Source organism: Oncorhynchus mykiss, chromosome 13 (genome assembly GCF_057628025.1).
Source record: "Oncorhynchus mykiss isolate SJ-2025 chromosome 13, ASM5762802v1, whole genome shotgun sequence".
Lineage (NCBI taxonomy): Eukaryota > Metazoa > Chordata > Actinopteri > Salmoniformes > Salmonidae > Oncorhynchus > Oncorhynchus mykiss.
Window position 1 is genome coordinate 65,352,028 of NC_143034.1, and position 13,905 is coordinate 65,365,932.

Consider the following 13,905-nt stretch of genomic DNA (forward strand, 5'->3'; position numbering starts at 1 on the left):
ACAGGTTAGAGTCTGACTAATAGCATTTCTAGTAATTATATTTCTATGGTGTCGGTATAGGCAGATACGTCTCATTCTAAGGCCTTGTCCCTCATGGATCTACCCCAGGCAGATACGTCTCATTCTAAGGCCTTGTCCCTCATGGATCTACCCCAGGCAGATACGTCTCATTCTAAGGCCTTGTCCCTCATGGATCTACCTATCTAGACTTTGAAGCACTTTGTAACAACTGCTGATGAAAAAAGGGCTTTTGAAATAGATTTGACTGACTGACTGGTTGGTTGGTGGATTAATTGACTTACAGTATATGTACTATATTAACCAGGTCATAACGTGGTTTCCAACTGGACGAGCTTTACATGCATTTCTAATTATTCAAACTCAAGGGCCAGTACTAACCGTCCACACAGTGATGTTGGAGTCGGCCGAGGCGGTGACAACACGGTCGTCCTTCCTGGTGGCGTGGAGACCCCACACCTTGTCCTGGTGGGCATCCAGCGTCTTTACACACTCGTTGGTCTTGATGGTCCACAGCTTGACCAGCCCATCTGACCCACTGGAGAAAGAGAGACAGAGAGGAGGGAAGAGAGAGAGAGAGAGAGAGGAGGGAAGAGAGAGAGAGAGAGAGGAGGGAAGAGAGAGAGAGAGAGAGAGAGAGGAGGGAAGAGAGAGAGAGAGGGAAGAGAGAGAGAGAGGAGGGAAGAGAGAGAGAGGGGAGGGAAGAGAGAGAGAGAGGAGGGAAGAGAGAGAGAGAGGAGGGAAGAGAGAGAGACAGAGAGGAGGGAAGAGAGATAGAGACAGAGAGGAGGGAAGAGAGAGAGAGACAGAGGAGGGAAGAGAGAGAGAGAGACAGAGAGGAGGGAAGAGAGAGAGAGACAGAGAGGAGGGAAGAGAGAGAGAGAGAGACAGAGGGAAGAGAGAGAGAGACAGAGGGAAGAGAGAGAGAGACAGAGAGGAGGGAAGAGAGAGAGAGAGAGAGAGGAGGGAAGAGAGAGAGAGAGAGGAGGGAAGAGAGAGAGAGAGACAGAGAGGAGGGAAGAGAGAGAGAGAGGAGGGGAGACAGAGAGGGGGGAAGAGAGAGAGAGAGGAGGGAAGAGAGAGAGAGGAGGGAAGAGAGAGAGAGGAGGGAAGAGAGAGAGAGACAGAGAGGAGGGAAGAGAGAGAGAGACAGAGAGGAGGGAAGAGAGAGAGACAGAGAGGAGGGAAGAGAGAGAGAGGAGGGAAGAGAGAGAGAGAGGAGGGAAGAGAGAGAGAGACAGAGAGGAGGGAAGAGAGAGAGAGACAGAGAGGAGGGAAGAGAGAGAGAGACAGAGAGGAGGGAAGAGAGAGAGAGACAGAGAGGAGGGAAGAGAGAGAGAGACAGAGAGGAGGGAAGAGAGAGAGAGACAGAGAGGAGGGAAGAGAGAGAGAGACAGGGAGGAGGGAAGAGGGAGAGAGACAGGGAGGAGGGAAGAGAGAGAGAGACAGGGAGGAGGGAAGAGAGAGAGAGAGAGACAGAGGGGAGGGAAGAGAGAGAGAGAGAGACAGAGGGGGAAGAGAGAGAGAGACAGAGAGGAGGGAAGAGAGAGAGAGAGAGAGAGAGGAGGGAAGAGAGAGACAGAGGAGGGAAGAGAGATGGAGAGGAGGGGAGACAGAGAGGGGGGGAAGAGAGAGAGAGACAGAGAGGAGGGAAGAGAGAGAGAGGAGGGAAGAGAGAGAGAGGAGGGAAGAGAGAGAGAGGAGGGAAGAGAGAGAGAGGAGGGAAGAGAGAGAGAGGAGGGAAGAGAGAGAGAGGAGGGAAGAGAGAGAGAGAGGAGGGAAGAGAGAGAGAGAGGAGGGAAGAGAGAGGAGGGAAGAGAGAGAGAGAGAGAGGAGGGAAGAGAGAGAGAGAGGAGGGAAGAGAGACAGAGACAGAGAGGAGGGAAGAGAGAGAGAGACAGAGAGGAGGGAAGAGAGACAGAGACAGAGAGGAGGGGGAGAGACAGAGAGGAGGGAAGAGAGAGAGAGAGAGAGAGGAGGGAAGAGAGAGAGAGAGACAGAGGAGGGAAGAGAGACAGAGAGGAGGGGAGAGAGAGAGAGAGAGAGAGAGGAGGGAAGAGAGAGAGAGAGAGGAGGGAAGAGAGAGAGAGAGAGGAGGGAAGAGAGAGAGAGAGACAGAAAGGAGGGAAGAGAGAGAGAGACAGAGAGGGGGGAAAAGAGACAGAGAGGAGGGAAGAGAGACAGAGAGGAGGGAAGAGAGAGAGAAACAGGGAGGAGGGAAGAGAGAGAGAGACAGAGAGGAGGGAAGAGAGAGAGAGACAGAGAGGAGGGAAGAGAGAGAGAGACAGAGAGGAGGGAAGAGAGAGAGAGACAGAGAGGAGGGAAGAGAGAGAGAGAGAGACAGAGAGAGAGAGAGACAGAGAGAGAGAGAGAGAGAGACAGATAGGAGGGAAGAGAGAGAGAGAGAGACAGAGACAGAGAGGAGGGAAGAGAGAGAGAGAGACAGAGAGGAGGGAAGAGAGAGAGAGAGAGACAGAGAGGAGGGAAGAGAGAGAGAGAGAGACAGAGAGGAGGGAAGAGAGAGAGAGAGACAGAGAGGAGGGAAGAGAGAGAGAGAGACAGAGAGGAGGGAAGAGAGAGAGAGAGGAGGGAAGAGAGAGAGAGAGGAGGGAAGAGAGAGAGAGAGGAGGGAAGAGAGAGAGAGAGGAGGGAAGAGAGAGAGAGAGGAGGGAAGAGAGAGAGAGAGGAGGGAAGAGAGAGAGAGAGGAGGGAAGAGAGAGAGAGAGGAGGGAAGAGAGAGAGAGAGGAGGGAAGAGAGAGAGAGAGGAGGGAAGAGAGAGAGAGACAGAGAGGAGGGAAGAGAGAGAGAGACAGAGAGGAGGGAAGAGAGAGAGAGAGAGAGAGAGAGGAGGGAAGAGAGAGAGAGACAGAGAGGAGGGAAGAGAGAGAGAGACAGAGAGGAGGGAAGAGAGATGTGGTTTAAGGGAAAAAACAGTATAACCAACACTTGGGATGTGATATTGGCATGCTACCATGAGAATTATGGAAGGATAAAAAACACAAAATAGTGTGTGTCGTACCTTGTGAGAAGCTGAGTCCCTCTGCTCACAAAGATGAGCTTCAGCACAGAGGCATCGTGGCCTTCAAATGTCTACAAGACACAACATGTCACACCAGTTTCACCGTCAGAGAATGCCCAGATATAACTTAAATTGCTTCCACCAGGGCACGTATTCAAAATGTGTCAGTGAGTAGGAGTGCTGATCTAAGATCCTCACTGTCCATATCTTATTCATTACGATCTAAAAGGCAAACCTGATCCCAGATCAGCACCATGAATACGGGCCCACGCCACACGTGCACTTTGAGGAGGTTGGCATTTATTGTGATGACTCATGTACTGGGCAGCTCTGCGGGGTAGTCACTAGCTGGCACCGCCACAGACAAATCAGATTTTAAACCTAACCTTTTTACAATATAGCCAATTTTTACTTTTACCGCTGGCCCATCTAGCGGAAATCACTCTGTTCTGCCTCCAGGACAAGACTGATGACAATAAACGTCAACCTGCGAACTTTGAGGCCATTCATTTGTGACAGAGCAAAAGGCTATATTGGATTTCCGGTGAGAGGTTAATTAAAAAGACTAACGGTTGTTTTAGATAACATTTGAGGATACTGTACATAACAAACCAAGGCACGTCATTTCATCAGGTTCTGTTGTTCCTGTGTTCCAGAACAGTTCCATACAGGAGACCATGACTGTTCAAAGAATGTGTCACCCACAAAGGGCAGAAAGGATATCGTGGGAGGGAGCCACAAGTTGAACACAACCTCCCTCCATGAGCCATTATATTAGTGCATAAAACTACTATGTAGTGATAACGTCATCGACTAACAATTGTCACGATCACTCACAACTAACATTCAATACATATTTCATTTGGTTTTAAATGGTTTGACGAGTGTTCGGGAGTGCCAAGGTAATGGAGGAACTAAAATGGGGATAATTATCTCATACCTACTGTACGAGGGAAATGAGCAACTGATGAGCAACGTAAAACATGTCCATTCTTACAAATAAAATAATTACTAACACGTCACAAAAACACACACACACGCAAACTAGCAATCATACACGCAAACTAGCAATCATACACGCAAACTAGCAATCATACACGCAAACCAGCAATCATACACGCAAACTAGCAATCATACACGCACACCGCTACCTCCACCCTCACCACCCCTAACCCACCTTGAGGCAGCTGAAGTCCTGGAGGCTCCAGAGCTTGACGGAGCCGTCGGCTGAGGAGGATGCCAGCACCTGGTCCATGGGAGAGAACTGGACACACCAGACCCCCCGGCGGTGGCCCCGGAACACCCCCAGGAGGGCCAGGTCAGCCCCGGGGGCCCCCAGGGACCAGAGCTTGGCCAGGCGGTCCTGGGAACCAGACACCAAGAGCTTGTCGTTGGGGGACACTGCCACGCTGTTCACATCCTGGGGCGGGAGGGGGAGAGACAGAATGAGAGAGAGATGGAAGGTTATGGGGTCAGTGGGACAGAGCAGAGATGAAAACAAAGGTGAAATTACAAAGTGACAGATGACAAATAGAAAGTGGGGTTAAAAGAAGTAGAGAGGGGTTGGAGAGGAAGGGGGTGGGCAGGGGGAGAGGATGGGGAATAGGAGGGTGAGAGACAGGGAGGAACAAGACCCACCAAACACATAGTCCTTACTTCCTTCTCAAGTATACATTTCACAGAACAGGCACCCACGTTATACATAGAAACCTCAAACCATCTGTGTTGTGAGTGCATTTGTATGACAACAATAGTTCATACAGACAAAGGAGCCCACAACAGGGGACTTTGACATCCTTATGAGGAAAGCCTTATATTCCCATCACAGTGAACAAATCAAGCACCTGAGTCACCAGACAAACAGTCTTCTCACTACAGCGTATCTGTCTGTTTACCGACCAGTATGGTGCACCTGTGGACGTGCTTCTAGACACGCGTTAGTGTGTGTACATGCTTGTGTGTCCTTGTGTTTGTGCGGGTTGGTATTTGTCTGTACAGGTATATGTCCTTGTGTACATGCTTGAATGCATGTATGTATGTATGTATGTATGTATGTGTGTACAGTTGAAGTCGGAAGTTTACATATACTTAGGTTGGAGTCATTAAAACTTGTTTTTCAACCACTCCACAAATGTATTGTCAACAAACTATAGTTTTGGCAAGTCGGTTAGGACATCAACTTTGTGCATGACACAAGTAATTTTTCCAACAATTGTTTAGACAGATTATTTCACTGTATCCCAATTCCAGTGGGTCAGAAGTTTACCTGTGGATGTCTTTAAACAGCTTAGACAATTCCAGAAAATTATGTCATGGCTTTAGAAGCTTCTGATAGGCTAATTGACATAATTTGAGTCAATTGGAGGTGTACCTGTGGATGTATTTTAAGGCCTATCTTCAAACTCAGTGCCTCTTTGATTGACATTATGAGAAGATCATAAGAAATCAGCCTAGACCTCAGAAAAAAATGGTAGAGCTCCACAAGTCTGGTTCATCCTTGGGAGCAATTTCCAAAAGCCTGAAGGTACCACATTCATCTGTACAAACAATAGTACGCAAGTATAAACACCATGGGACCACGCAGCCATCATACTGATCAGGAATGAGACGCGTTCTGTCTCCTAGAGATGAATGTTCTTTGGTGCGAAAAGTGCAAATCAATCCCAGAACAACGGCAAAGGAGCTTGTGAAGATGCTGGAGGAAACAGGTACAAAAGTATCTATCTCCACAGTCAAATTAGTCCTATATCGACATAACCTGAAAGGCCGCTCAGCAAGGAAGAAGCCACTGCTCCAAAACCACCATAAAAAAGCCAGACTACGGTTTGCAACTGCACATGGGACAAACATCGTACTTTTTGGAGAAACGTCCTCTGGTCTGATGAAACAAAAATAGAACTGTTTAGCCATAATGACCATTGTTATGTTTGGAGGAAAATGGGGGAGGCTTGCAAGCCGAAGAACACCATCCCAACCGTGAAGCACGGGGGTGGCAGCATCATGCTGTGGGGGTGCTTTGTTGCAGGAGGGACTGGTGCACTTCACAAAATAGATGGCATCATGAGGGAGGGAAATGATGTGGATATATTGAAGCAGCATCTCAAGACATCAGTCAGAAAGTTAAAGCTTGGTTGCAAATGGGTCTTCCAAATGGACAATGACCCCAAACATACTTCCAAAGTTGTGGCAAAATGGCTTAAAAGACAACAAAGTCAAAGTATTGGAGTGGCCATCACAAAGCCCTGACCTCAATACTATAGACAATTTGTGGGCAGAACTGAAAAAGCGTATGCGACCAAGGAGGCCTACAAACATGATTCAGTTACACCAGCTCTGTCAGGAGGAATGGGCCAACATTCACCCAACTTATTGTAGGAAGCTTGTGGAAGGCTACCCGAAACATCTGACCCAAGTTAAACAATTTAAAGGCAATACACTCAATTAGTATTTGGTAGCATGTAAACTTCTGACCCACTGGGAATGTGATGAAAGAAATAAAAGCTCAAATAAATCACTCTACTATTATTCTGACATTTCACATTCTTAAAATAAAGTGGTGATCCTATCTGACCTAAGACAGGACATTTTTACTAGGTATGAATGTCAGGAATTGTGAAAAACTGAGTTTAAATGTATTAGGCGAAGGTGTATGTAAACTTCCGTCTTCAACTGTATGTATAATGCTTGAATGTATGTGTGTGCGCGCGCGCGTCATACTTTGTCGTGTGCCTTCTCTGTGACCCGGGCGGTCAGCTGGAACATGTCTCCGTCTGTTTCCGGGATGGTCTCTGGGAGATCCCACACCTTGATGGTGCAGTCCTGACTACCAGACACCACAAACGACTCCTTCATCCTGAAAGAGAGAGAGAGAGAGAAAGACCGATGTAGGATAAGAATGAAGAATTAGAATGTGCACAAGCATGAGTGTATGGATGATTAACACATTGGATATTGGCATTCCCAATACAGGAGAAACGTGCATCCACTGTGGGCCTCCAGGGTCAGAACTGAGGAGACCCTGGTGTGTAGTGGTTTACCTGGAGCAGGTGATGGAGCCCACAGCGTTAGCATGGCTGCAGCCCTGGGCCACACAACACACCTGACCACTGTCTGGATCCTGTCTCCACACACGCACTGACTTATCCTGGGGGGAAAGAAAGTACAAAATATATTATATGTGAGAGAGAGAAAGCGAGAGAGAGGGACTTATCCTGTACAGAGAGAGAGGGGACTCTGGTTAGAAGGAGTGTGTGTATTATGTGTGTGTTTGTGCTGTTTTGCCAACTGGCATCAGTGGTTTGATTCCATCACTATTATACAGAAATTAAAACATCATACATCATCTGCAGAGGTCATTGTCACATTTGGCATAACTATGACCATTGGAGTTGGCAAAACGGCACAAACAGATCTGGGACCAGGCTAGGGTTCAATAGTATTGATTATATGATACTGGTTAGTAGGGTGTGTGTGTAGGTATGCATGAAGGTGTTTGTGTAAGTGTGGATTTCATCCAACTCTGTGGTTAACTCATGTTGACGAAAGGTTGAGGAGAGGATTCCATTCGTAAATGAGGAATGGTGAACATTCCTGATGAAACAAGGAAACCGTCAAGCTGTAGCCTCACCTTTGCACAGCTCACAAACAGGGACCCTTTCTTGAACACGTCGAGTGACAGGACGGTATCTGTGGAGGAGAAAGGAAAGGTCAACCCTTCTGAAAGGTCGAGCCAGGTGATAAAAGAGCAACTCAACGTCAGTCAAACCAGACCGACCAGTTACCAAGCTATCACGGTCTCTAATCCTGAATGGCAGAAACTGTGTCTGACTGCTCAGTTTATCAGGCTTCTTAAGCATCTTGTAAATACCTTCACAACTACAATTGAATTAGAATCCCTCCAATCGCCATGGTTTAGAAAGACTTCCATGGTTTACATACTGTATATGTTACATGCTTGCAGGGTGCAGATATTCTACAGACCGGCTGCAGGGTGCAGATATTCTACAGACCGGCTGCAGGGTGTAGATATTCTACAGACCGGCTGCAGATATTCTACAGACCGGCTGCAGATATTCTACAGACCGGCTGCAGATATTCTACAGACCGGCTGCAGATATTCTACAGACCGGCTGCAGATATTCTACAGACCGGCTGCAGATATTCTACAGACCGGCTGCAGATATTCTACAGACCCACTTCAGGGTGGAGATATTCTACAGACCCACTTCAGGGTGGAGATATTCTACAGACCCACTGCAGGGTGGAGATATTCTACAGACCCGCTGCAGGGTGTAGATATTCTACAGACCGGCTGCAGGGTGTAGATATTCTACAGACCCACTTCAGGGTGGAGATATTCTACAGACCCACTGCAGGGTGGAGATATTCTACAGACCCTCTGCAGGGTGGAGATATTCTACAGACCCACTGCAGGGTGGAGATATTCTACAGACCCTCTTCAGGGTGGAGATATTCTACAGACCCACTTCAGGGTGGAGATATTCTACAGACCCACTGCAGGGTGGAGATATTCTACAGACCCACTGCAGGGTGGAGATATTCTACAGACCCACTGCAGGGTGGAGATATTCTACAGACCCACTCCAGGGTGGAGATATTCTACAGACCCACTGCAGGGTGGAGATATTCTACAGACCCACTGCAGGGTGGAGATATTCTACAGACCCACTTCAGGGTGGAGATATTCTACAGACCGGCTGCAGGGTGGAGATATTCTACAGACCCACTTCAGGGTGGAGATATTCTACAGACCGGCTGCAGGGTGGAGATATTCTACAGACCCACTGCAGGGTGGAGATATTCTACAGACCCACTGCAGGGTGTAGATATTCTACAGACCCACTGCAGGGTGGAGATATTCTACAGACCCACTGCAGGGTGGAGATATTCTACAGACCCACTGCAGGGTGTAGATATTCTACAGACCCTCTGCAGGGTGGAGATATTCTACAGACCGGCTGCAGGGTGGAGATATTCTACAGACCCGCTGCATGGTGGAGATATTCTACAGACCCACTTCAGGGTGGAGATATTCTACAGACCCACTTCAGGGTGGAGATATTCTACAGACCCACTGCAGGGTGGAGATATTCTACAGACCCACTTCAGGGTGGAGATATTCTACAGACCCACTGCAGGGTGGAGATATTCTACAGACCCACTTCAGGGTGGAGATATTCTACAGACCCACTGCAGGGTGGAGATATTCTACAGACCCACTGCAGGGTGGAGATATTCTACAGACCGGCTGCAGGGTGGAGATATTCTACAGACCCACTGCAGGGTGGAGATATTCTACAGACCGGCTGCAGGGTGGAGATATTCTACAGACCCACTTCAGGGTGGAGATATTCTACAGACCCGCTGCATGGTGGAGATATTCTACAGACCCACTTCAGGGTGGAGATATTCTACAGACCCGCTGCAGGGTGGAGATATTCTACAGACCCACTTCAGGGTGGAGATATTCTACAGACCCACTTCAGGGTGGAGATATTCTACAGACCCACTGCAGGGTGGAGATATTCTACAGACCCACTGCAGGGTGTAGATATTCTACAGACCCACTGCAGGGTGTAGATATTCTACAGACCCACTTCAGGGTGGAGATATTCTACAGACCCACTGCAGGGTGGAGATATTCTACAGACCCACTTCAGGGTGGAGATATTCTACAGACCCACTGCAGGGTGGAGATATTCTACAGACCCACTGCAGGGTGGAGATATTCTACAGACCCACTTCAGGGTGTAGATATTCTACAGACCCACTGCAGGGTGGAGATATTCTACAGACCCACTGCAGGGTGCAGATATTCTACAGACCGGCTGCAGGGTGTAGATATTCTACAGACCCACTGCAGGGTGGAGATATTCTACAGACCCACTTCAGGGTGTAGATATTCTACAGACCCACTGCAGGGTGGAGATATTCTACAGACCCACTTCAGGGTGGAGATATTCTACAGACCCGCTGCAGGGTGTAGATATTCTACAGACCCACTTCAGGGTGGAGATATTCTACAGACCCACTTCAGGGTGGAGATATTCTACAGACCCGCTGCAGGGTGGAGATATTCTACAGACCCACTTCAGGGTGGAGATATTCTACAGCTGCATTGCAAGGTGCCGTTTGTGGATCAGCGTTTCACACAGCAACTCTGCCTCCTGCTGGTCAATCTTCAGAACTTCTATTCAGTGATGTACTAGATCATTTGGGTGAAATATTAACTATATGTTGTTGGCATTAATGTTACAACTGGGCTAAAGGGAGCTGCCAGATTCAAAAGAACAGAACCAGACACTGAGAACGTTTATTCTCAGTTTCTAACCTTTTAAAAATGTGAATTAGGTTTCCATTCCATCTTCCTACCTGGTGACCACCCCATACAGACAAGCAGAGAGGTGCTGCCCTCTGTTGGTCAGAGGACTCACCTGTGTGTCCGTAGAGGATCTTACAGCTGCTGGTGGCCAGGTCAAACACCTTGAGCTGGGAGCTGTTGGTCGCCACGACAATGTGAGTGTCACCCTTGCCCAGAAACTTCACATCCAGGACCTCATCGTTGAAGCCAACAAACTGGAGGTGGAGAGAGAACATTAGAGAATAACACCAGCAACACAAAATCAAGGCTCTTGATCAAAATAAACGATTGGTAATAAACGGTGAAACCATCTGAATAATAAGAACAATCCTAACGTCCCTTCCCCCCACCCCCACTCCTCCTGTTGCTGTGTGGTGAAGGAGGGCAGCTGGCAGAGACCTTGTTATCAGTGACCCACCTGTTGCTGTGTGGTGAAGGAGGGCAGCTGGTAGAGCAGTATGTTATGTTCTGCTGTGACTGTGGCCAGCCTTAGGGAGGAGGGCAGGGGGAGGCAGTAGGTGAGGCTCCGGGGGTCTCCATACTCCTCTCCCCCCTCTTCGGAGCCCCCCGCGGAGGGAGCGGAGGGGAGCGTCTGGGCGAACACACAGCGGGCCGAGCTGGCATCCCACACCCTCAGCACACCTGGAGAGAGAGAATCCCTTTAGTGAGGGTCTTTGATTGGGCTTGCTCCCTGTGTTGTTTTGGCTCTCTGATTGGCTGCTAAAACTATACACTAGTCTTATTCAGTATTATCTAGCTATATTGGTGGGCAGTGGGCCGACTCCTCCACATGCATCCACCATCTAGCCTGGGGATTGGTGGAGTAAGAGAAGACACTGATCTGAGTCAGCTTTGCATTTTCCCCCACTAATGGTTAAGGTTAGCGAAGCTGATCCTAGATCTGTACCTAGGGGCAACTTCACACAGGAGTGGGCCTGTAAGCATATACCTTTGCTGCCTGCTGTGATGAAGTGGATCTCTTTAGTTTTCACCCCGATCTCAGAGAAATCTTCGTCCTCAGGGAGCAGCACAACACTCTCCACAGCCTGGCGAGGGAAGCAACGCATTTCATGCAATTAGGCTGATGATACACCAATCAACTTTTAGTTGCAAAAGCCATTCTAAAACAACTCTGGAAGAAAGTAGAGTATGAGAGTTTACCTCATAGACGGGCACTGTCCTCCTGGCAGTCCTGCTCTTCAGATCCCACACTGTGCAGATCTTATCCCTGCCAGAGCTGCAATCAAACAACCATCCAACATTCAGCTAGCTCGCAATGAACTGATCATCTGTGATGAGGTCTAAAGCTATGGTTTTTAACCTGTGGTCTGTGGGGGTACTGCAGGTGAGACGCAAAATAAATGTTCAAAAATAAAATCTGCGACTCCACGAACGGTGGTCCTCAAGAGCTTAGATGGTGGTTTGATGGTCCCCGGAATGGAAAAGGTTTGGAACCTCTGGTCTAGAGTAGTTCCAAACACTAAATTGATGCATGAATTGAATATCTTGGACAACACTACACCAATAGCTCACAATGTTGTTTTGGCTATGATAGGTAGGTACTAGGTATAGCCTGGTACCAGATCTGCAAGTGCCGTTTTGCCAAATGGCATCAGTGGTTTCTTTCAGCACGATTTTTCAGAAATGAAAACACAAACAGATCTGAGACCAGGGTATGATAGGTGTCAGAAGGCAGGTTTCCATTGACTCAGGTTTATTCAACAATAGCAATGTGGCAAAACATATATATTATTGCGACATGTATAATGGAAAGGGCAGATATGAGACATTCTCTGAAGATGAACCAAAACAAATATCAGTTTGACTGGGATAGATTGTTCTTTATTGCAACAAATTATGGAAACGGTGTTTTTTAAATAAAAGAAGATTGACGAATAATTCCGAAGGTACTTTTTTGGTTTGACGTCATTACGTCCAGTTGTTTTTAAATCGACACAAGATAGTTAAATGGAAACGCACCCTAGCAGGCAATCATCGCATCTATTTTCTATGTAAACTTTCTAAATGTCAACAACAAAAAGGTGAATGGAAACCTAGCCAGAGAGTGGTAGGAGCTGTCAGCTCAGCTGTCCTACAGTAATAGCAGGTTTAGATCTAGGTCTGCTCTACTGTAAAGCTCTTTCTAACAACTGTTGATGTAAAAAGAGATTGACTGATTGTTACAGTACCTGACCATGGAGGCTCCATCAGGAGTGAAGGCAAGAGAGGTGACAGGGCTGTAGTGGCTCTGCAGCACGCACAGACACTGGCTGGAGCGCAGGTCCCACATCCTGATGCCACAGTCTGACGCAGAGGAGAAGAGCTGCAGTAGACTTATGTCTGGGTGGAACTCCACCAGGCTGCAGGGCAGGAGGAGGACAACGTGAGTGTTTGAGACCATTGCCGTCAGACTGCGCTTAATCACTGATCTACAAACCACATTGCATCCATAATAACTACTCATTATATAATTAAGAATAACAATTATGTGGCTTGCCTTGATTAAACTGATCCCCTCAAACATGCTGAATCATAATATCAAATATTAATTTCCACACGTCAAACTAGCAACTAGATTTAAGTCATGTCTTGTTGTCAATGTATCAACTTATCGAAGGCACCTACATCTACAAGGGTTTGTCCAGTTTCTGAGGAATAGATCTAATTTATAAACCATGTGATAAATTGACCCGCAAATTCATAAAGCGTCTCAGAGTAGGAGTGCTGATCTAGGATCAGGTCCCACCCCTATTGATGTGATCTTATTCATGATCTGAAAGGCTAAACTGATCCTAGATCAGCAGTTCAGAGTAAAGAGGTAACTTACTGTACGACCCCAGAGGAGCCCTTCAGGTTGTGCGTACAGTACTGCTTCACCACATCCCACAGCTTTATGGTGCCATCACAGCCTCCTACACACCAACAAGATGACAGACTCATATTACAGACAGGAAGTACAAGGTGAAATCTCAGAGTACCCATTTAAAGTGGGAGCATTTGATTGATTGCACTCAATGTTGTTTTGGGTATAACAGGTAGGTACTAGGCAGTGTTAATTTCGTCAACAAAAATAGTGACTAAAATATTCCTCAAACACCTATTTTTCAGTGGCAATTGGCGAGACTAACTGACTAAATAGATCCAGAAAAAAATATAACTCAACGAAAATGATTTATCATCTCAGTTGACTAAAACGAGACAAGACTAAATTCTCTCTGTGACTAAGATCGGACTACTAAGATAACTGGACAAGAGCTTTAGAAAGATTGTGCTTATCACTGAAAAGCTCTCAATCAATTTTAGCTAGATGTTGCTACTCTTTGGCTCTCTGCGCTTATGTGTCTGATTGCACATGACATACAAAACAATAGCTATGTAGGCTAAATTAGGAATTTACATGGCCAAATAATTGTTATACAGCACATTCGGCAAGTGACCTTTTCCACATGTTATAGTCTTATTCTAAAAATGACTAAATAAAACATC

General features: G+C 47.2%; 1 protein-coding gene across 1 annotated transcript in view; it reads right to left on the reverse strand.

Moving 5' to 3' along the window:
• LOC110486894 (transducin beta-like protein 3) overlaps positions 1-13,905 on the reverse strand; it is a 32,086-nt gene that overhangs the window by 13,694 nt on the left and 4,487 nt on the right. The window contains exons 6-17 of the mRNA XM_036941604.2: positions 13,247-13,331; positions 12,609-12,779; positions 11,581-11,656; positions 11,369-11,465; positions 10,838-11,061; positions 10,493-10,634; positions 7,666-7,724; positions 7,076-7,182; positions 6,756-6,891; positions 4,216-4,458; positions 3,039-3,109; positions 400-556 (exon numbers count right to left, since the gene is read on the reverse strand). Coding sequence (XP_036797499.1) covers positions 400-556; positions 3,039-3,109; positions 4,216-4,458; positions 6,756-6,891; positions 7,076-7,182; positions 7,666-7,724; positions 10,493-10,634; positions 10,838-11,061; positions 11,369-11,465; positions 11,581-11,656; positions 12,609-12,779; positions 13,247-13,331 — 1,568 coding nt within the window. The remainder of the gene's footprint in view (positions 1-399; positions 557-3,038; positions 3,110-4,215; positions 4,459-6,755; positions 6,892-7,075; positions 7,183-7,665; positions 7,725-10,492; positions 10,635-10,837; positions 11,062-11,368; positions 11,466-11,580; positions 11,657-12,608; positions 12,780-13,246; positions 13,332-13,905) is intronic.